Below are 24,119 nucleotides of genomic sequence, written 5' to 3' on the forward strand. Positions count from 1 at the left end.
TTGGGACTGCAGACTGGCTGCAGTGTAATCTTATGTGTAAATACAGCGATTCCTAGCTGTCAGCTGTTACTCAGGAAAACCCATCATCAGTGCTGACACCTTAGTTGCCTTGATGAGATTATTCCTGGTGAGTGCATTAATAAGCCTTGGAAATACTCTAGGGGTTTTTAGGTAAATGTGTACAGCTACCAAGTGTGATGAGGCATACAGGTGACTGCAGCACTCAGGAGACTGAGGCTAGGATTTAAAGCTACCGGAGCAACATAGCAAGGCCTTTTCCCTTCCTTTCTCTCTCCTTCCTCCTTTCCTTTCAAAGGTCTCTTGAATCATATCCTGAAGTTAGAAGAGAAAGAAGTCCTTCTAAAGAGACAAAAAGGAGGGTGGATGAGGAAGTTCTGTCGGGTGCAGGGGAGAGAAATTCAGTAGGAGAGGGAGAAAAGTTGCTTGTATTCAGGTGCTGTATGGAGGAAACACCCAGTCTACCACAGTAAGGGGCTGAGATTTGACAGCGGGCAGTTGGATTTGGAGTCTGTGTTCTTTGTGCTGTGCCATCTATTAAACCTAGGAATGAAGTGTACGCTGTTCTGCATTGGCACTGGTTGTTATGCACAAGATCAGTGAGACTGGAGTAACAGCCTTTAGTAAAGCACTTAATGGAGATGTATCTAATGGTTTGCAGATGAGAAGACGGACAGTGGGAACCAGCGTTGGCATAGGTGAGCTTATAGTTGAGTCTTGTAGTCCCTTATCTGCAGGAGATATATTTCAGAACAATCAGTGCATACCTGAGCCTTGAGGTAACACAGAACTTTGTATGTCATATAACTTTGCTACAGGTGCAAACAAGCCTATGATAAAGTTTAATTTGTAACTTAGGCACAGCAAGAGATTAATAACAGCAAGAGTCTAGTGTAATGAAGTTCCATTAACAGGGTCTCTCATGATCTTTGTCAGAATCCTCACTATAGTCTGCTCATGACCACATGACTTGGCTAGTGGTGAGCTGAGTGAGGTGAGCAGCATGGGCTCTGGGGAATGGGATTTGAATGGAAACACTGATTCCTGGGTCCTCCTTACTGAATGACTAATGGGTGGCAGTCTCTATGACATGGATGTGCTGGATAATGGGACAGTCACATCTCTTCCTCTCTGTACAGGGACAGGATTTCATTGATACTCTGAACAGCATTAAATTTTAAAACTTATGAATTGTTTATTTCTTGAGTTTTCCATTTAATACTTCCTATAGTTGACTGAAGACACAAAGTGAAACTGGATAAAAGGGACATTTGATTCACAGCTCTGAGAAGGAAAACATTTTTATTAAACAGTTTGGGGGTGATATTTAAGTAAAAAGTAGATACCGCCTGTTGTGTGTGGTCACTGTCAGGCAATCTGATCCCTAGCTTTTCTCATCTGTGAGTTTGCGAGCTCTTACTTCACAGGATCATTTTCAAAGTTGAACAAGTTAATATTTGCTAAGTGCTCAGTGTGTAGTGCTTAATGTTAAGTAAATGAAGAATAAAACCTTCTCATCCCACCCTGAGGTTACACCAAATAACATTTATGTTTTGTCATGCCTAGCTTTCTTACATGGGTGCTGGGAATCTAACTCAGGTCCTTGTGCATTTTAAACTGAAGTATACTTCCAGTTCCAGGACAATTATATTGAAGCATGGTAGCACATTCCTTTAATTTCAGCACTTGGTAGGCAGAGGCAGGAGGATCTCAGTAGGAGCCCAGCTTAGGGTATATGATACCAGTTTTAAAAACCCAGGGTCTCAGGGTCCCAAGCTACACACAAACCTCTTTGTGCTGGTTAGCTTTTGTCAACTTTACACAAAACTAGATTCCTCTAGGAAGAGGTAGTCTCAGTTGGGAAACTGTTTCCTCTGATTGGCCTGTAGGCAAAGATCTCTAGTGCGTTTTCTTGATTAATGATGGATGTGGAAGGGCTCCACCCATTTCCCAAGTGTTGGGACTATAGGCTTGGTTCTGCAGTCTTTCTCAAGTTTCTTCCTGCTTTTATAGACATAATACAACAGACAGGATTAAGTATTTTTTTTCTCAAATATGTCTCACCAATGTAAGAATCTTCCTGGGACCTTATGTGTTTATCACACACTTGATATCCAAATTCTTCAACAGGTAGCTCTGTTCCCTTACTGAGGTGGACCCACTTGTCAACATTGCTGTGCGTCCCTCCTGGCTGTGATTCTCCAGTCTGCTCTGACTTGTTAGCAGATATAAAATGGCTGTACTCACTGAAGTGAAATCTTTGAGTCACGTCTGTGGGTGGGGTTCTTAAAGCCTCATAGTCATAAAGAGAATGTAAGAAGCGTGTTTCTGTTTGGGTTAATAACCTTCCCTTCCCTTACAAGGCGTTTGAAGTTTAGGGTTAGTGGTTTTGGATCTTAGTTGTGGCATGAGGCTTTCTTTCTTGCATTTAGTAACCTTCTAATGGATACTTAATAATTTATTTTTAGAAACCTTATTGTACTTTGCCTTTTGCATAAAATGTAATGTTTGGAGTTATCCCTAGGAAGTGTCTGTGTTGGCCACTAAATTCCTGATAGTGGAAACCCTTGAGAAGGGTTTGCTAATGGGCAGAATCTGGCCATGTATACTGGTTACACCTTTATCTCTGGTCCCACTCCTGGGACCTTGATGCTGTAGATCTGATTGGGGCTAATAATATGTGTACAATTTGAGACCCACACTTTGAGAACTGCCCTGTGTCAAAAATACCCAATTATATTATAAGAAATGGATGTGAAAGAGAAGTTATCTTACTCTATCTAACATGCATACATTAGCTTTCAAACCTCAAATAACTGTAATTTTTCTCTTTTTTTTTCCTTTGTGGTGCTGAATGTCAAATCCAGAGACTTGTCCACACTAGCCAAGGCTCTGTGATATATCCCTAGCTCTGGTGTTTTTGTTTTTTGAAGGTTACAGACTGGCCTCTTACCAGAGCTCTTTCTACTTCTACCTCCCAAGTACTTAGAATGTACCTTCAGGTTTCCGAATATCTGTTCTCAAACTGGAAAAATAGTTCAGGAGATTCATGAAGACATAAGTTTAGATTCCCAGAACTCAATTAAGAAAACTAGGTATGGGGGCCGGAGAGATGGCTCTGTAGTTAAGAGACTGACTGCTCTTCCGAAGGTCCTCGGTTCAAATCCCAGCAACCACACATGGTGGCTCACAACTATCCATAATGAGATCTGATACCCTCTTCTGGAGTGTCTGAAGACAGCTACAGTGTACTTACATATAATAAATAAATAAATCTTTAAAAACAAAAACAAAATAAACCTAGGTGTGGCCGTACATGATTGTAACCCTGGTATTGAGGAGGCAGAGATAGATGGGTCCCTGGGACTCACTAGCCATCCATCTTAGCCTAGTCAATGAGCCAGGTTCCTATAGAGACTAAGTCAAAACAAAGGAGGATGGCTCCAGTGGCATAGCACTAGAGGTTGACCTTTGTCCTCTGGCCTTCACACTTGTGCTCTATGATACATCTTAGAAAAAAACTGTGGCATCCATCATCCTTGCTGTGTTCTGTTGGTTAGAAGCAGCCACAGTTTCTACCCTCGGGGAAGCAGAATGAACCATCAAGGAGATAGGAGGGGGTAACTCACTGGGAGTCACTTTGAGATGTATGTTCCACACTTTGGGAGAGAAAATTCTGTACCAGGAGAGCTTGCAGTTTTAGTGCACTGAATATAGGACAGTGGTTCTAAACTTCCCTAATGCTGTAACTCAATATAGTTTGTCACGTTGTACTGACTCCAACCATAAAATTAAATTTTTTCATTGCTACTTGATGACTATAATTTTGCTATTGTTATGAATTGTAGAGTAAATGTGTGGTATGCAGGATGTCTGATGTACAACCACTGTCAAAGTGTTGTTCACTCCCAAAGGGGTGGAAGCTCTAGGAGTTAATGGTTGTGTCCAGACAGTGTAGTCTGGCTTACAGGGAAGTGGCCAGTCTCACGAGAGCGTTCTAAGATGGCTTCGTCTTACTGGACTCATGATTTATAACTTAGACCCTCCCATTTGTTAGCTGTGCCAATTGGAATGCTATAGCCTCTTTATCTGTACACTTGAGTCAGATAATCCTTGCTTTAGTTTCTTTTCCTGTTGCTAGGATAAAGTACTCCTGACTAAAGCGACTGAAAGGAGAAAGAATGTATGTTCCATGGTGCAGTCCATGGCAGGGCAGGCAAGGCAGCAGGGGTTTGAAGCAGTTGCTCACCTCAGATCCATCCCCAGGGAAAGGAGAGGGATGAGTGCTCCCGAGGCTGGCTTTGCCCACTCTGTGTAGAGTCCAGGACTCCCTGTCCAGGAACAGCCCATTCTTAAGATGGCTTTCCCACCTTACCTAACATAATCCCCACATGTTTAGAGAGAGGCTCAGGTGATTCTAGAGTTCTGTCAAATGGCAAGTAACATTATTATATCTACTTTATAGTATTTGCTGACGGGCTAATGTGTTGATCTTTCAGTGACTACACAGTGTACACTTGATATATTTATTTACTTGTTCATATGTGCAGACTTTATATGTGTTTATTTATATGTGCCTACTGTATACTGGAAGAATAAAGGATCAAATTAAGAAACTTCTGTGCTTTCTACCTTTTTCTTTCTGTTCAGGCACTGAGTCCCAAATTTGTTATATGGAAAGGCAGCTCTTTGATTTTGTTGTTGTTGTTGTTTTGGTTTTTCGAGTCAGGGTTTCTCTGTGTAGCCCTGACTGTCCTGGAACTCACTTTGTAGACCAGGCTGGCCTTGAATTCAGAAATCCTCCTGCCTCTGCCTCCCAGGTGCTGGAATTAAAGGTGTGCACCACCACGCCTGGCTGATATATATATATATAATTTTTTTTTTAAAGAATAGTTTTTAACAATTGGGACCTTTTGTATTATATTCTGTGCTTAAGTGATGGAAGTAATAATTTTAATTTATACTGAAATCTCAGTATGAACTATTTGCTTTTTACCCCTTGGGCATGGTGGGGGACACCCTTAATCCCAGCTCTCAGGAGGCAGAGGCAGAGGCAGAGGCAGATGGGGAGAGAGAGAGAGAGAATGAGGAAGAGAGAGAGAGAGAGAGAGAGAGAGAGAGAGAGAGAGAGAGAGAGAGAGAGAATGAATGAATGAATGAGAATGTGTGAGTGAGTTCCAGGACAGCCAGGGTGATGACACAGAAAAACCCTGTCTTGAAAAACCAAAGGGAAAAAAAAAAGGATCTTGGAAATGATGTTAGTTTGCTTACATCTGAAGTGGTAACAGCAGTAAGTGTAGTTCATGAACCACCACTAATTTTTATGTTAAGTCAAATTTTATGGCGTCCTGGCAGGGCTGCACTGTCTCTAAGAAATGCTAGGGGGATGTCCCTGTGCCTCAGTGTCTGGTGACTCTTTGTTCTTGTGTGGCAGGCAGCATTTCCAGGCTTGGCTTTACTCCATTTCTGTCTGTTTGCCCTGTTCTCTTCTTCTACAACGGGCAGTATGAATATTGCCGCTCCTGTAAAATAACTATAACAACTGGGGTACAGCAGCTGTACCCCAGTGCTGTAACATAGTCGATTGAGAGGGTGAGCCCGTGATGATCTTGGCAGTTTGCACTCTGGAGTGTATGACTGAAACAGCCGTCTTCGGATTAAGTCCATGCTTTGGTGTGATCTGACTATTTGCTCTGTTGCTCTTTCCTCCTGCCATAAAGTAATGGCTGATTGCTCAGCAGTCTTGCCCCATTACATTGCTACTCTAGTCTTGTTACCCAGAAGTGCGTAGCATAGAAATAGATGTGCTCTCCAGGGTTATTTTACAATTGTTTTCATTAAGAAATACCATTATATTTGTTAGAAATTAATGGTTAATTCTGGATTTTTTTTTCTTAACAGTACAGCGCTTTGGATACCAACCCACTCTCTCTGTATATCATGCATCCATTTTGGAACACTATAGTGAAGGTAAGATTGTTAATAGCATACATTTTTGTTTAAACAAGTGTTTAGTATTTTACCCCATCTTCCCGAGCCTTAGAGCTGCTGCTTGGTTTACTTTTTTGCTGTTCTAATTGTTGGACCTGGGGCGTCATGCATGCTGCCAGCTGATCCACACACAACTGTATCCTCAGCCTTCTTTTTACTGTTGAGCCTGCATCCATGTCTGTACCATGTCTGTGCGTAATGCCCTTGGAGGTCAGCAGAGGGTATCAGATGCACTAGAACTGGAGTTAGAGATGGTCATGAGCCCCACACTATGCAGTGTTGGGAGTTAGACTTGGTCCTTTGGAAGAACAAGTGCTCTTAACCATTGAGCCGACTCTCCAGCCTTTTTTTACTTTTTAAAACAGGCTCACTGAGTTGCTTTGGACTTGGATCCTCCTGCCTCATTGTCCTGAGTAACTGAGATTGCAGGCTTGTGCTTGCAGGCCAACAATGCTTTCATAAGCTATATTAGAGGTGCCAGCCTTCTCAATCCGCCCAGGTCAACTCTCTTTTTTTTTTGGTGTATCTGCCTTTTGAAATCTTAAATATATACACTGTAATGGGTCATTGTTATAAAAGGTTTTTTTGAAACCTTCCAAAATTAACTGCATGCTCTCATTACAAAGGTTTGTGTATTAAAGAATCATTTAAAGGCACCTAACAACTAGAGTCAGTGTTTGCATTTTAATACACATAATTCCTGCATATGATCTTTCAAACTGATAGCTTCTTATGACCTAAACTTGTATACTGTGATGTTTATTAAACAGAGCGTTCTTTAATTTACAACTATTTTGGAAAAAAAAACAGGTGTTTCCTACTTGGCTGGCTCCCAATCTTATAACCTTTTCTGGCTTTATGCTGCTTGTGTTCAATTTCCTACTCCTGACATACTTCGACCCTGACTTCTATGCTTCAGGTAAGAGTCTTATTATCTTAATACATAATTTAAAATGTTTTGAGTAGCAAAAGTAAGGTGTGCTTAGCTAGTTTCTGACTCTAATATGTTTATGATTCTGAAAGTTTTGGATGTTAAAATGTTATATATGATGTTGGAATTGTATATAAAACTAAGTTGTGTTTTTATAATGTTACGTATGTTTCCATTAAGTTATAGAAATACAGTAGCAACTTAACCTATTAAATTCAGATATGCTTTCTAAAAAGCTATGAGGCTTTGGCAAATAATGAGTAACTAGAAGCCAGGTATGGTGATGCATGCCTGTGATCCCAGCACTCTGTGTGTTGGAGGCAGGAGAGTTAAGATTTCAGGGCCAGCCTTAGCATATAGCAGTTCACAAGCATACAAAAAGAATGTTTACATGTAGATAGACATTTAGGATTTGAAACTATCTAAAAATTAGTACTGAGTAGGGCCCACCCTGCCTATATATGCCAGGAATGAGCCTCTCCCATTGTCAGTCATAGGAAAGAAAAGCTGCCTCTATTCTAAAGGGAGTGCAGGTTCTTCCTTCTGTTCATTTCTAGATGACTCTTGGTTTCCTTGCAAATGGTTCTTACTTGGGCCCTGCTTGCTTGTTTGTTTTATAGTGAGTGTAGTGATTAAACTCAGGACTTTACATGTTAGACATGCACTGTACCACTCAGCTAGAAACAGCCCACTCTTTACATTTTGAGGTGAGGTTTTACTAAGTTGCCCAGGTTGGCCACAAATGTAGAATCCGTCTGAGTAGCTGGAACTACAGGCCTGAGTGCTACGTCCTACATACACCTGGCCTTTCCTAAAATATTTTTGATATCTGTCTAGAAGATGGCTTATTAAAACTGAGTTGGGAGCCCATATGGGGTCCCATTCCTGAATGTAGGGGAGTCACAGAAAGTTTGTCAGCAGTAAAATGTTTGTGAGCACTCAACCCCTAAAAACAAATTCAAAGCCAGACAAGTAGTGAAGGACTCTGAGCTGCTGCAGCTGCACTCACGGGCGCTGTACCATGAGTTCACTGCAGCCTTGCCGAACCCGGACACTCAGCTCTGCGTCCAGACTGCTTCATGGTATGAAATGTAATCATTTTACTGAATGTATGAAATGTTCTGCTCTTAAATGTAATGGCTTTATAAATGAAAGGCAGAGATGTAACATTTTCTTATGTATCCGCATCACATAAGTATTAAATTAGAATGTCTTTGGATTGTATTGTGTTAGCATTTTTTATTTAAAATTGATGTTTAGGACTGGACATGGTGGTATGAGCTTTTAATCCTAATCCTTGGGAGGCAGAGGCAGGTGGACCTCTGAAACTCAAGACCAGCCAGAAGTACACAATGAGACCCTTCTTTTCTTAAAAGCTGTTAGGAACTGGGGATATAGCTGTTGATAGCGGCATGCCTGGCATGCCTAGCATGTACAAAGCCCTAGTTCGGTCCCCAGCACAGCACAGCATAAAGTGGGTGTGGTGGTGTATGACTGTAACCCCAGCTCTCACAAGGTGAAAGCAGAACGGTCAGAAGTCTACAGTCAGTTTTTGCAGTATACCGAGTCCAAGGCTACCCCAGACCCTTCATCAAGAAAATAAGAAGTAAAAAACTGCAAAGTCAAAAAGCTGGAGAGACGGCTCAGTGGCTAAGAGTATGTAGTTCCTGCTGAAGACTTGGGTTTGGTTTCAGCACCCAAGTTAGGCAGTCTCAGTGATCTGTATGCCTAGCTCCAGGGAAATCAGACCCCTCTGGTCTTAATGTGCATATATCCAGACATGCACGCATGCACACATACACACCTAAACAAAATAAATCTTTAAAAGTTGCTGTTTGAATTGCTGGCTTGAGTCTTATTTGAAAAAAAAAAAAAAAAGGAATTTTGCTTTGGGATTAGGGAAGAATTCCAACAATTTCTGAAATGGGCCTAACAGATTTCTGGTATTCTGGGTTTCCACATTTATGTGAAATAATGTTCTCAGCATTGACACTTACAAAATTAAAAATGAAATCAACTGTGAAGAATGTTGAAGATGCTCTATACCCTCTATAATATCAAATGCTTGACCATCTTCAATTTTTTTACATAAAATAAACAAGCATATCCATCTCATTAGTATGCAAATTTACTTTAGTCTTTAGTATCACTTATTTTTTATTTTATATGCATTGATATTTTGCCTGCATGTATGTCTGTGTGAGGCTGTTGGATCTCCTGAAATGAGAGCTGCCATGTGGGTGCTGCTCCTGAGCCCACCACGGACATTTGTCCAGGGTTACGTTAGTCTTTAATAAAAGCTAGAACCCTCTGTATACTAAATTTATTGTAAAATAAATTTCTTTATGATTTGTCAGTAAATCTTTGGTTTGCATACCTATTTTCTCTACACCTATATGCCCAAGTTTGCAAATGTGTTTTTGCATTTTGTACTTTAATGCTAAGAATACCCCAAACACATATTTTTATTTTTAATTATATGAGCTTTAAAAGCAACTTCAAAATAAATAAAAAAATCACACATCTAAATGAAACAGACCCAAAGTCTATACAACTCAGAGAATAGGAGTTTAGAGCAGAAGCTGTGGAGCATTGCATTCAGTTTTGCACTTTCAGTGTCAACTATATTTATGTACCCATTTGCCACCCAAGCCAGAACAACCCATGACAGAGCTAGAAAAACAATTAGATTTACAGCCTTTTTCAGAACTCATGCCTCATTGCCCACTATTTAGCCTTTCTTTTCCCTTTATGAATATTGTACTCACATGAACATTTGTTTACATGTATACACATATTACTGGTTAGATTGTATATAGGAGAGAGAACATTTCTTTTTTTTTTTTTTTTCCTTCTTGAGAATGTGTGACCTCGCTTAAATATCACACATTCTAAATCTATTCATTGGCTACAAATTTTTAAACTTCATTCATTTTCACAGCTGAGTAATATTATATATAAATTGCATATTTATAACATATACATCAAATTTTTATTATATATTAATTATTTTGTAACTAAGAATATATTTTCTCTGGTTACTCTTTTGTTTTTTTCCTGATCAAGGCCCAAAGTTTACTTTTTGATTCTGAACTTAAAAGGGGGGGGGGAAGCCCATCCCTCTCTGATTACTCTTAAGATTTAAGATGAGCTCTTGCTATGTAGCCCAGGCTGGCCTGGAACTCTGTAGTCTATCCTCTAACTCACCATCTTCTTCATCAGTCTCCCAGCAGATCATAGGTGTGTACCACCACATCTGTGAATTCGGTTTTTAAATCCCTCATATATTATTTTTTATTTTGATTCTATAAGTAAATTTTTGTTTTGTTTTGAGACAGAATCTTTCTAGCTTTGGCTGTCCTGGAACTTGATAAATAGGCCAAGCTGGCCTTGAACTTAGAGAGAACCACCTGTCCCTGCTTCTGGAGTGTTGGGAAGAAAGGGGTGTACCGGCACACCCAACCTTTTAGATAATTTTGAAGTGAAGATGAACACTCAAGTCTTGCACTATAATAATAAAAATACAATATGGATACTGTGTTAGGGTTTTACTGCTGTGAAGGGACACCATGCCAGGGCAACTCTTATAAAGGCAAACATTTAGTTGGGACTGGCTTACAGTTTCAGAGATTGAGTCATTATCACCATGGTGAGAAGCATGGCAATCATGCAGGCAGACTTGGTGCTGGAGGAGACTGTCTTCCGCAGGCAGCCAGGTGAGAGTCTGGATCTCACTGGCCAGACTTGAGGACATGTGTGAGACCTCAAAGCCCCACCTCCATGGTGCTAGCTTCCTCTAACAAGGCCACACCTGATAATAGTGCCACTTTCCGTGGGCCAAGCATATTCAGACCACCACAGATATTTACTGGTAATGAATTGCCAGGGAGTTACTTTGGTTTTGTTTTTTTCACACAGAGAAATTTATTACATATAAACTCCTAGAGTTACTTTGATTTTACTACTAAATTGTAATATTTTAGTTCTGCAGTCAGAATACATCATCAAATAACTCACCCTTTCATTAAAAGGCAGCGACACTTCTTGCCGGTAGCAGGTAGGGCGGTAAGGCTATTGTATTAGACTGTAGTAAAGTCTTGGTCACTTTCCTTTGCAGCACCTGGTCATAAGCATGTACCTGATTGGGTTTGGATTGTCGTGGGCATCCTCAACTTTGTTGCCTACACTCTAGGTAAGAAACTGGCAAACACTCACTTCATCAGTGACTGGCATATCAGCAAAACTAAACACTCGCTAAATTAACATTTTCTCCTATGCTTAATTCATTTTTAACTAGAGTCTATTAATGTCGGGTTCCAATTGATAGATTTAAATTTCTGAATCTGAAAAGTGCTGACACTGCTTGTAACTGAATCCAGGGAACTGTCTATTGTTGGAAGTAAGTTTTTCGTTAATGTTTTTTGGTGTGTGTGTTTGTTATTATTTAAGAAAATGTTAAGAATTCTTTAGTAATTTCATACAGATATATAATATGGCTAGATTGTAAACCCCCCCCTCCCCTGCACACACTCTCCAACTTTTTTGGACCCCCTTCCATGTCCTCTCCTCCACTTCGGGCCTCCTTTCTTTTCCTTTTTAACTTACTGTGTCCAGATAGCATGGGTGTGCATAGGGCCTCCGTCGGCATGGGCGGCATAAAGACAGCTGACTCTCCAGAAGCACAGCCTTCCTGAAGCATGGCCTGCTCCTTTCTCTATGTGCTGTCTATGGCTGCCTTCCTGCAGTCTGAATCCAGTTGAGAAGGGGAACAGAGCCTCACGAAGGACATGCCCCACAAAGCCTAAAGCATCTATTGGTTAGCCCTTACTGCAGGATTTCCCAGCTCTTGGAGTAAGACATTATTTTTGTTTTAAGTTGGACAAGGACTCCTAGCATAGAAAATGACTGTTGGGTGCTGAGAAGGCCGTGATAGATTGCAGTGAGGAACAGACAAGGAGGGGCTGCTCACACCCGGGAAAGAGGTCAGGGCCGTCTACATGAGGCTAGCGCTGCTCGTTCTGCCTGCAGGAATGCCGTACAGCAGGAACATCTGTGGGCCTCGTCCTGTCTCCTTCCTCCTCCCTCTCTGCTGGGCTAACCTGAAGTCCCTGAGAGTATTACTGCTCACTCCTGCACAAGTTTCTAGAACTTGGCCTGGTACACAGTAGCAGCTTAGCATTTGCTTTTCAAATGCATGTAAAATAGCAGACCTGACTTTCAAGCTGTTTCAGCATTTTCATATAAAAATGACTTGTTCTCACAGAACCAATGGTTTACTAGTGCATAAGCAGTTTGTTGCAGAGCTCTTCGTGAAACAACAAGGAGGAGTTTATAATATTCAAGGGTGAATATGCTAGTATTACAAAATATTACCTTACTTGGCACTATAGTAATTTCTGTAGGATTGAGCATGTCTTTCATAATAATGGAATATCCTATAAGTCACCATCCTAAGGGAAAAATTACATTCTGAAATATACTCAGATCCAGCCTAGGGAGCTGGAATGAAGTCACTGAAAAAAAAGTGAGCAAAAACTAATTAATGTGTATTTTGTGGATTTGATGGTTTAACCGTATAAGAGTTGCACAGAAAACAGAAAATTGGTATGCCAGTGAATAGGAGTAAGGTGTTTGTTGTTGTTTTTGTTTTTGTTTTGTTGTTTTGTTTTTGGAAATATTTCAGCTACATAGGATCAGGAAAACCTCTGAGCCCTGTCTTCCCACCACGTCTGCTGATCAGTTGACTTCCTCTTTATAAGGACACTCTGCTTCATTTCACCCAGGCTGGAATCTTGGGCAGTTGGCTTCTTTGGTCTTGCTTTCTTACATATTCTCTCATTTTTACGTGTTTGGGTTTTTTTGTTTTTGTTTTTGTTTTTTCTGAGTTTCACTTGTGGCTCAGTGTGGCCAGCAGCCTGGGCTCTTCCTGCCTCTGTCTCCTGCATGGAAGGCTGTACTACCACACCAACTTCTGGTCCTTCTTTGTCAGTGTTTTACTTGCCACCAGCATTTCATTCCTGTTATCCTCTGTCTAGGCTGACTGACTGGGGCCCCTGTCTCCAGCCTGCCATTCACATGGCTGTAGCAAACCTTCCAAAAGCGTGCCTTTTCTCTTATCTATTCATAATCTTTTAGTAGCTCCCTCCAGTCACTAAACTTTTGAGGTAGCTTGAATCTCTTTTAGAGTTTTTTTGTTGCTAACAGAGAGCCAAGTGTGGTGTTTTACTTTTTAAATGTATGAGTGTTTTACCTGCATGTATATATGTGCAATGTGTGCATGTCAAGTGTCCCGGGGGCCAGACAAAGGTGTCGTGAACTGCCATGTGGATGCTGGAAACTGAACCTGCGTTCTCTGCAGGAGCAGCTGAGTGCTAAGCCGTCTTTCCAGCCCCTCCTTCAGCCTTTTGACATTGCCTTCACATCCTGGCTGTAATGAACCTGGAGCTTACATTTTCTGAGCTTGACTCGGCTCTTTGACATCTCGAGGCTTCTGTCTGATATGCGCTGTGGTTCTCTGTCTCAGTGAACATTGCTGCTGGCTCATCTCTCCTTGAAATGGCACACTCCTGTATCTCTTACCTGCTGAAATCCAACTCAGTCCTTAAGTTCCCACTCACGTTTCATCTTGTTCTAAAGGCCAGTCCACATTATCTGAAGGGAACCCTGGCTTTTTAGACTCTTTCATAGTTTGTGATACCACCATGCTTTTAATGATTGTCTTATAATGTCCCTTTCTCACTTGTAAACACTGCAAGGGCACAAATTCAGTTAATTATAAGATTCTCGTACTATTTCTTTTTCTTTCTTTCTTTCTGCCTGTTTGCTTGGATGATTGTAATGAGCGTCTCTGAGAGCTTGAGAGTTGGTGCCCAACTTGGAGGAATTTGGGGTCAGCTAGGATGCTTCTTTCTGAGATCTAAAATGAGACCATCAGTGTAGTATGTCATGGAGTTTTAGATCCGACTTTAAGAAACTGCAGGGCTGGAGGAGATAAGGCTCAGTGGCTCAGAATGCTGTTGATCTTCCAACACCCATAGCAGGTGGCTCACAGCTGCTTGTCATCCCAGCTCCTAGGAATTCAATGCCCTCTTCTGGCCTTCATGGTCTTCTGCACATATATGGCAGACACTCTCTCTCTCTCTCTCTCTCTCTCTCTCTCTCTCTCTCTCTCTCTCTCTGTCTCTTTCTCTCTGTCTCTCTCAATCAGTCAATCAATGTAAAATAAATATTTTTAAAAAGACATTATATATTTTATTTCTGAAGTGTTTGAATTAGAATATCATAGAGTCCTTGCTGGTATCGACAGGACATTCCTATTACCCATTTTGCTCTTTCTGCCAGTTTCCTGAGGTTGTCTTTGTCCATGCTGTCAGATGTTGACTCTTCCTCTGGTGTGTGCTTTGTTGCAGATGGAGTGGATGGAAAGCAAGCACGGAGAACCAATTCCAGCACCCCGTTAGGGGAGCTGTTTGACCATGGCCTGGACAGTTGGTCGTGTGTTTACTTTGTTGTGACTGTGTACTCCATCTTTGGACGAGGACCGACTGGCGTCAGTGTTTTTGTTCTTTATCTCCTGCTATGGGTAGTTTTGTTTTCTTTTATCCTGTCTCACTGGGAGAAGTATAACACAGGCGTTCTTTTCCTGCCATGGGGATATGACATTAGCCAAGTGGTAAGTATATACAAGTGCCTTACATTGATTGTCCACAGGTTTTGGAGTCTGCTGTTGGGCATTTTTAACTTAGAGCTGATGTGTGGGGCTGGAGAGGCAGCTCAGTAGTCAAGAACACGGCTCTCTTGTTTTCAGAGTTGCCAGCTTCAGTTCTGAGCAGCCACCTGGCAGCTTACAACTGTCTAGAGCTTCAGTTCTAGGGGACCTGATGCCTTTTTCTGGCCTCCCTGGGCACCAGGCACTTGAGTGGTGCACAGATACACATGCAAACAAAAACACATTACAGCTGGGTTGTGGTGGCACAGGCCGTACGTCCCAGCAGCACTCTGGAGGCCAGGAGGCAGAAGCAAGCAGATCTCTTGAGTTTCAGGCCACACTGATCTATAGAGTGAGTTCTAGGACAGCCAGGCTTACACAGAGAAACCCTGTCTCAAAAAACCAAACCAAACCAAACAAACAAGAACCACAAACATTAAAAAGAAATTTTTTTAAATAAAAATTAAAAAAGGAGAATTGGTGTGTGCTTAAAAGTTTTCTTTTCCTGGAAGGAGGACTGGGATGGGGACGTCACGCAGTACTGGAGCACCTGCCTGGCATGTGCAGGGCCAGAGGCTCTTTCCCCAGCATCATTGACTCCAAACTACACGAAACTAAACATGACAAGAAACCCTCACTGTATTTAGCACTTAGCATTACCGGTTCTCAGCACATGGCCTCTAGCTTCATATATGTTGTCTGTTTTCTTAAGCCTTTTACTGGAAATGTGATTAAGTGCTTTGTCATGTATCTTTAAGTGATAAGAGCTTTAAGAGTATCATAATTACAATGCCATTATTACATTAAAATTCAGTAACTTAGTGCTATTCAACATGATTTATTTGGAGGAAGGTGAGCACATCTGATGAACTGTTGGCTTTTGTCCCCCTCGCCAGCCTCCGTGAGTAGAGAGAGCTGTCTCTTTGTCCAGCTCTGAGTTACCCTCCCAGCCCTTGGGTCTCAGCCTCTGGTGTGGTCATTTCTCCATTTGCCATGAGACTCCAATGAAGGACTCAGAGGCTGGAGTGTGTGTGCTAATGGAGGTTGGTTAGGTGAGCAAATCCAGTCATCCTATGACTTAACCAGTTTGTTGACTGCTGTTGAAAGGTTCCATATGCTAACTAGTTACCTTCAATGCCTTGTTGTAGCTATTTGATGGCAGTATTGGAGGGGAAAGTCTCTTACAGGCAGGAAGATTTGCCATATAGCAAATTTCAGCTCATTTTTAGTAATCACTTTGATGAGACTTAGTGATCATAGAACATCGCTGGCTCCCTGGATTTCAGCTGTTGATGCCTATGTTCTGTCTGTTTCCCTTCCAGACTATTTCTTTTGTCTACATAGTGACTGCGGTTGTGGGAGTTGAGGCCTGGTATGAACCTTTCCTGTTTAATTTCTTATATAGAGACCTATTCACTGCAATGATTATTGGTAAGAAGCCCCACGTGGAAGCCTGTTGTAACATCACTTTGTTCTAAAGCCAGTGTCTGACTGTAGCGAGTGCTAACACTCTTCCTTGTTCTCTAGCAAGCACCCTACGACCCTTACAGTGTCTACCAGAATGTGAGCAAAAAACCAAGGGGGCTTTTGTTGTTGCACACCAAGCCTTTTCTAATCAGAGAAGAAGGAATACCAGAATAGATCACCACACAAGTGTTGTTAGGGTGTTATCCGGTTCAGTCTAGCCTGTGTTGGAGAATCTACATTTAGTGGACATCTCATACCTACTTCAAGTTGAAAATTGTTGATTTGAAAGAATATGATAGATGAAATACGGAGACGTTATGACCTGTCTGGCTAAAAGAATAAGCCTCTCTTCCGCTGGGATTCCCTCCTTCTTATATCACTGAACGCTGAAGATTTTTGGTTGTGGTAACCATCTTTATGCCCTGTCTGTTGCTCTCTCAGAAGCCTTGTGTTAGCCTCCTGTTGCAGAGCCTCTTCCCACCATTACCTCAGCCTGGGTTATTTTTCCCCTTTTTTTGAGGCAGGATTTTATGTAATCAAGGCTGGCCTTGAATTCCTGATCCTCCTGCCCCCAACTCCCAAGTGCTGGGATTAAAGATGTATTGTCCTTATGACTAGCTTAAATATCCATTAAAGCACATGGTTTACATTTTTTAAAAAATCCCATACAGTAGATGTTTGAATATTTCTTCTGTAAACTCCATAGGACAAGCTGCCTGGTTGAGAGATTCACTAATGGTAGGAGAAGAAAGGTAAAATTTCCAAGGTTTAAAAAATCAACAACATAAAACAAAACTACTCCATACAAATAAACATTTGGTGGCTAAAACAGAGTGATTCCTAAGTGTGTGGCCCAGAACTATAGGAGGGTCTGCAGCACCTACAGTAGCCATCCGTTCCTAAGCCCTGCCTCGTCCACCCGTTAACAAGGTGCACCAGCAGGAGTAGTGAGGACTCTGTTTAGATGAAGCAACAGATCAACAGCCTGCAAATAGGCCTTTTATTCTACTTAGATCTTTAGTACTTGTTCTGGGACCCCTAAAAGATTAACCTGGAATCGTTTGCTTTTTCCTTTGCAGACTACTGGGGCTTTCCTGTACTGGTCAGCTGTCCTCCTTAATGGTAGACCTTAATGGTCTTTGTTTAACCCTTCATTTGGCAGACAGATAGGGGACTAAAGTTAGTCTCGTGATAAAAATAACACATAATTCAAAATGATGGTTCCAAATGGAATCTGATAATAAAGGTGCTGCTGTGTGTTGTGAGATAATTTTCAGAGATATACATTTATATTTTATTTCAACATACAAGCATTGGCTTTTCTTTTAATTTTTTTTCTTCCTAGTTATACAAAGTATTCATGATTACAAAGGGAAATTTATAAAGCAGTATATTCAAAGAAGTATAGTTTTTATTCTGATTCTTTTCCCTCAGCCATTTTTTGCTTATTATTTATTTGTGCGTGTGTCCATGCGTGCGTGTGTTTAGGTCAGTGGACAACTCTTCATGTGGGATCAGAGGATGGGGCTCTGAGCTTGGCTGATGGTAAAGTATCTTTATTCACTAAGCCATCTCTCCAACCCTATTCTTAGCTTATAATTTATGGCCTAGATTTTCATTATTTCCTGATTGTAAGTAAACACATGCTTCATTTTCTCATTTTCTTTGTAGTTGCCCCCCCCAACACACACATTTAATGGTGTGTCCATGATAGTATATAAGGGTTCCCCCCCCACACACACACACATTTAATGGTGTGTCCATGATAGTATATAAGGGTTCCCCACACACACACACACACACACACACACACACACATTTGATGGAGTATCCACAATAGTATATAAGGGTTTTCCATGTCTCTTCTTCCAGCTTCCCAATACTTCACTGTGTGGATGTGCCATAGTGGTTCAGCCAGTGTTTGGATTGTCTCCGTGCTTTCGCTGTTGCACACGGTGTTGTAGTGTAGTCTCTCTGTGTGTCTTTTTATATTTTTTCTCAGCTCACATGGAAGAGATTCCTAGAAATTGAGTAGTTAGTGAAGGACAGATTATGCTTGCGGTGTTGTTGTGTTGAACACTTCCATACTGTTGTTGATTTTGCATGCCTGTGAGCGATTATAAAAATGCTTATAGTCTTACCATCATAGTTTATTGTCACATTAGTTACCTGATGGGTAAGAAATGATAGACTTGTAAAGTTTCAGTCTGCCTTGCTCATGAATGAACTCACCCAGGCTTAGCAGCCGTTGTGTTTGTTTTTCTGTGTGGCTTACATACTCCAACCCGTTTTCCCCAATAGAATTATTGCTCACCTCCTTTATTCTTAGAGGCCTTGTGTGTTTGGTGCATTAATCCTCTGCTTTGACTAGTTGTCTCACTTGTCTTTTAAACTTCTAGATACTTTTTAACTTGGTGGAACTTTTTGTTATTTGTTTGTTTGTTTGTTTTTATTGGTGTTTTGTTTACGTATGTCTGTGTACCATGAAGGACAAAAGAGGTCACTGGATCCCTGGATCCAGAGTTACAGATAGTTGTGAGCCACCATGTGCGTGCTGGGAACTGAGCCTGGGTTTCCTGCAAGGGTAGATAGTTTTCTCTTAACTTGAGTCATCTCTCAGCCCCATGTTGATGGCTTATTTAGTGTCTTTAAATTCTATGCATGTGAATATTTTGCTTGCACATATATCTATATACCACAAAGGCCAAAAGATGATGTCAGGTCCCCTGGAACTGGAGTTAAAGAGGGTTATTAGCCACCATATGGGTGTGCTGGGAACTGAACGCGTGTTCAGTGCTCCCAAGAACCGAGCCATCGCTCCAGTCCTACATCTTGGTGACTTTTCTTACTTCACATGTCCCTATATGATCAGTTAGAAATGTGAGAAATAAGGTTTTTTGGGTTTGTTTGTTTTGTAGCCACATTATACTTAGGTTGTATTTCATTTCAGTTAATGCTTTAAAAAAAAATAAGTTCTTTGATTTTTTTTTTTTTTTCAGTAGCTATTTTACTCTCTGTACTTTAAAGTCTGGCCTTAAGTTATAGCACTGTGAAAAGCAGGTCTGCTTATATGGGTTCCATCACTGCTGTATCCGTGACAGAGTTATATAGCTAAGCCTTTAAACAGTTAAGTGTTCTTTCCAGAACATAGGCTGCCTCCCACTTGGAGAAGAAATGAACACAGTCTTATCCTTTGGTGACTTAAGAGAACACAGTGTCTGCATGCTTCCTGTGCTTAGTCTCTCCCACCCAGAGAATGTCTCACTGTGACTGATAGCAAATCGGTCTCGCCTTATTCCAGGGACTTGGAGCTACAGGTATCTGAGTGAAATAGCTTAGCATCGGCTCTGCAGTGAGCCCAGCTTACCAGTCAGTGTGGACTGACTGGGCTCTAAGAGCTCTGAGAAGTACAACCGACCCTCCTTTCCTCCCTGCCCTCTCACATAGGCTCATTTAGAAAACTTGATTTTAATTGGGTTTGGAAGTAGAATGATTAATGTAAAATTATTTATGTATTTATTTTTTGAGGCAGTTTACTTTTTAGCCCAGCCTGATCTGGAACTTTCTGTGTAGTGCAGGCTGGACAAAAAACTCATATTCTCCTCTGCCTCAGCCAGGAGTTTAGGAGTTCTGTGTACACTCATGCTTAACACATTTCTTTTGACATAAGATACTGGCAAGGCCATCTTTTAGTGTGTTTTTAGCCAACATTTTAGAAGTAGGTTTTTGTTTATTCATCCATTCATTTATTATTTGGAATTATTTCACAAGGATGTTTTCTAACTCTGACTCCTTATAAGATCACAAGTCTATGTAGGATACCAAAACCTGCAAGGCTTAGAGACTGAAAGAGAAGACGAGGACTTACACCCCTGGGGCTGTAAAGCATACTGGAGGGCCAGAGTGGGGGGTCAGGTGGAGGGGCACTTGCTCGTGTGTGCCGGGTGTTCCCTCCCCCAGGACTGCAAAACAAGAAGATAAAGACACTAGGGAAGTCATCCCACCCATTCCCATTGAGCTGGGCTCTGCAGCCTGGAGCTGCTGATTTGTTGAGGGGGATGTAGCTGCTCACCTTCCAGAAGCTGTGGTTGGCCTTAGAGGAAGATCCCTAGCTGAGGGTAGTAGAGCACCCTAGAATTCTAGTACAGGGGCCGATGAGCAGGTTATGAATATGAATTGATTTGCAGACAGACTGGAATGTCCTACTAGTGATACACAGGAGGAGGCACAGTCACTCAGGAGTGAACCAAGTCACCTTCAAGGTCAGAAGTGACACAGAACTTACCAGTGGGAATCTTGGTGGGTTTCAAGAGTATAGTTTCTGGGGACAGGATGAGCGGATGAATGTTAAGAACTGAAAGCACTAGAACGTAGCAAATGATGGAGTGTGACAGGGTAAGTTGGGCCACAGTGCCCCAGCAACAGAGGTAGGGTTCCTTAGAATGGCCACGCGTCACTATAGGTCTGTGGGAAAATAAACGTGGCATGGATAGGGAGGGGAGGAGAGAAACTGGAGAGTCTAGGAAGATTAAAAACAAACAGGAAGCAACAGATCCTGAGTGGTCTGCCCTTCCTGCTTTGGAGTTCACGTAGATCCCCAGTTACTCAGCCGGGTGCTGTTGCAGCCTCTTCCCGTCATGATCCATGCAGTTGGTACTACTATTTTACTATTGCTCTGCTGCAAAAATGAGGAAAATGAAGCACAGAGAGGTTGGGTTGCCCAAGGTTATGGCTTTTTGACTGGTTGATGATGAACCAAGATCAACTCCAAGCAGGTTCTGGTCTGTGCAGATTCACCCAGCCTTGGTTCGCTCTTCCCTTACAAATGCTATTTTCAAAAGTAGTTTTACTATAGAGATAAGCCTGAATCTAAAGGCCACTGGCTCTAAAACACCTGGGCATTTTGCATGGATGTGCTAACTTAAAATAGGTACTCTTGAATAATTCATAACAATTCAAATATTCTTCCTTTTAGGGTGTGCATTATGTGTGACTCTTCCAATGAGTTTATTAAACTTTTTTAGGTAAGTATTTTTTTATTTTTTGAGTTGTAGAGAAACAAAGGAAAGAAAAGAAAATCCTTAGCAGTTGTATAGTTAGCAGAATTTAAAGAACTGTTTACTTTTTGCAATATGGACATTTTGAAGTGGTTTAAAAACTTATATTTCAGACCTAGAACGATAATTGATATAATTGAGGTTACCTCTGTTGGCTAATGTCAATTTAATTATACTATAAAATGGTTAGTTCCTTTGTTAAGGTTAGCAGTCTTCAAGTTTGTCCCTTCTTTGAGTGAATCAATAGGTACTTTCATGTTAACACTGATTTGCTCAGATTCTTTTAATGAAGGGTTTAGTTTATGAGATCATAACCCTTCTGTGTAGGTTAGCCCCAAACTTTATGATGACCTACCGTCTCACATAAGAGGCTGTGTAGACGGATGGTCCTGCCTTTATGGGAATGGTCTCTGCACTAGGGTAGAGGTGGAGTTCCAGTTCTGACTTTTGCACACCCCATCTTTGCTGGCTACCCTCACTTGCTTTGTTTTGTCAAAATATATTTTGTTCTTTGACGTCTCAGTCGTGTGAACTCAGGATTGATCAGGTTCTGAACTTCAGTTTTAATCCTGGCCCTGGTAGCAATTATAAATTTAGAGCATTGCATTCTAACTTAACCTTCCTTTAAAGTGGAGTTAATGATACTGGCTCTCTGTGCAGTAGATAGGACTGTAAATATACAGTAAGAATGCATGCCGAACTAGTCTGGAGATGATAAGTGTTAGGCATATGTAGACCAAGCCAGCTTAGTCGGTCAACAGGTTCTTCAGGGAGAGAGCAAGGATGAAAAAGAAAAAGGCGACTAGACAACACTGTAGCACGACCCCAGTCAGTTCTAAGGCTGACGCAGGTTTATTTTTTCCCAGTCTGCTTTTATACCATTTTAAGTACTTTCAAGTAATATAGTCAATTCTAGATTAAGGAACAAACAAGGCAATAAACAAAGCCCTGTGGTCACTGTTTCTCAGGGCTTATCAGGATGACCAAGATATCTGAGCCTACTTCCCTGTCCTAGCCCAAAGTCAGATTCCCACCTGAGCGTACTAATGTGTCCTGGCCCAATGGCAAATTCCTGCCAAGTTTCTAGAAGTGACCCCAAAAGTTCTCCACAGTGTCTTTTTTTTTTTTTTTTTTTTTTTGGTTTTTCGAGACAAGGTTTCTCTGTGTAGCCCTGGCTGTCCTGGAGCTCACTCTGTAGACCAGGCTGGCCTCGAACTCAGAAATCCGCCTGCCTCTGCCTCCCAAGTGCTGGGATTAAAGGCGTGCGCCACCACACCCGGCTCTCCACAGTGTCTTATGTGTAATGTTCTGTATTGACTTTTCAGAAGCTATAAAAGCAACACTCTGAAGCACAAGTCCGTCTATGAAGCCATGGTCCCCTTCTTCTCTCCGTGTTTGCTCTTCACTTTGTGTACAGTGTGGATCCTCTGGTCACCTTCAGATATTTTAGAAATACACCCTAGAATATTCTACTTCATGGTTGGAACAGCTTTTGCCAATATCACAGTAAGACTTTCTTTTTAAAAAAATTATATAAGCCAGATATGATAGCTTCCCCTATAATCCAGGGCTAGCTTAGGCTACATGAGACCCTCTCTCAGAAAACCAAGATAGCAAAACAAAACAGAATCCAAGCGACTTTGAAAGGTGTTTGTTGCTGGTTGGAGGTTGAAGATTGGAGGTTGTGTTTCTTCCTCACTCCCATGAAAAAAACTTGGTTATGTTGAGGCAAAACAGCTTAGAAGGCTGTTTGAAATTGTTCTTCACATAGCATAGAATTTTAAAATTGGAAGAGGCTCCTTTTTATCTGAGCTGTTTTTTATTTGTGCTGCGAAGAAACGGCTCCTATAGCTTCTGTATTAGTACTTTTCTATCTCCTGGCAAAGTACCTACAGAAGCAGCTTAAGGAAGAGTTCATTTTTGGCTTCTGCTTTAAGAAAGGAGACAGTTGACCACAGCAGGTCACATGGTTGGTCACATGGCATCTCCGGAGAGGAAGCAGCAAGGGGACTACTTGGCTCACTTCTCTCTCTTACTCAGTCCAGGACTCCAGCGCATGGTAGTGCACCCCTCATACAGAGTGGGTCTTTTAACCTTGTGGAAGCTCCTCCCCACACATGCCAGAGTGTGTGTCCAAGATGATTCTAAGTGTGGTCGGGTTGAGAGTGGAGACTAACCAGCAAACATCCTTACTGCACTGTCTTAGTCTCTTCTGGTCTGGTCCCAAGAGCTGTGCTGTAAGGATGGGGCCAGGGGCCAGTTAGGCCCCTGAGCAGTTGAAAGCTATTGAAAATTGATACATTCTTGAAAACTCTTTTAAGGAGGTGGCTAGCTTTAAACGTGCTTTGCTAATTAATACCCCCCCTTTTCTTCCCCTCTTCTTGCTTCTCCCAAGTGTCAACTAATTGTTTGCCAAATGAGCAGCACACGGTGCCCGACTTTGAACTGGTTACTGCTTCCTCTCCTCTTGGTTGTGGCAGCGGTGATCGTAGGTGCAGCCACCTCCCGCCTTGAGAGCACTCTCCTTTACATACTCACGGCTGCCTTCACTCTGGCTCACATCCACTATGGCATACAAGTGGTAAGTGATGGAGAGCAGAGCGAGCTGCTCTGGGGAATACAGAAGGCTGCAGGCCATGGTGGGGAGCTGCAGGAGGGTTGCTTAGTGCAGCTCTGGAAACATGGAGGGCGTGCCGGAGTTGCAGGTCACTGTGCTTACGTTACAGCAGCTGCGGATGGTTTAACTGAATGATCACAGGGAGTTCATTCGAACCCGAAATCATTGTAGAAGTGCTTTTCTGCTGCTTTTTTTTTTTTTTTTTTTTTTAGAAAAACACTTTTTTTTTTTTTTTTTTTTGTGGGTCCAGAAAATCCCATTAGTTTCTGTTTCTCTGCTTCTTTGATCCTAGGACATTTTTATAGCTTAAAGTTAATTTGGGGAAAACAA

At 41.6% G+C, this 24,119-nt stretch overlaps 1 protein-coding gene across 2 annotated transcripts in view; it reads left to right on the forward strand.

The window, feature by feature from the left end:
* The window catches only part of Selenoi (selenoprotein I), a 32,926-nt gene that overhangs the window by 5,787 nt on the left and 3,020 nt on the right, over positions 1–24,119 (forward strand). For both annotated transcript variants that reach the window (XM_021162473.2, XM_021162472.1), the window contains exons 2-9: positions 5,920–5,988; positions 6,820–6,928; positions 11,058–11,132; positions 14,350–14,612; positions 15,971–16,079; positions 21,091–21,139; positions 22,498–22,678; positions 23,568–23,753. In XM_021162473.2, coding sequence (XP_021018132.1) covers positions 5,920–5,988; positions 6,820–6,928; positions 11,058–11,132; positions 14,350–14,612; positions 15,971–16,079; positions 21,091–21,139; positions 22,498–22,678; positions 23,568–23,753 — 1,041 coding nt within the window. The remainder of the gene's footprint in view (positions 1–5,919; positions 5,989–6,819; positions 6,929–11,057; positions 11,133–14,349; positions 14,613–15,970; positions 16,080–21,090; positions 21,140–22,497; positions 22,679–23,567; positions 23,754–24,119) is intronic.

The sequence above is a fragment of the Mus caroli genome, chromosome 5 (assembly GCF_900094665.2).
Source record: "Mus caroli chromosome 5, CAROLI_EIJ_v1.1, whole genome shotgun sequence".
Lineage (NCBI taxonomy): Eukaryota > Metazoa > Chordata > Mammalia > Rodentia > Muridae > Mus > Mus caroli.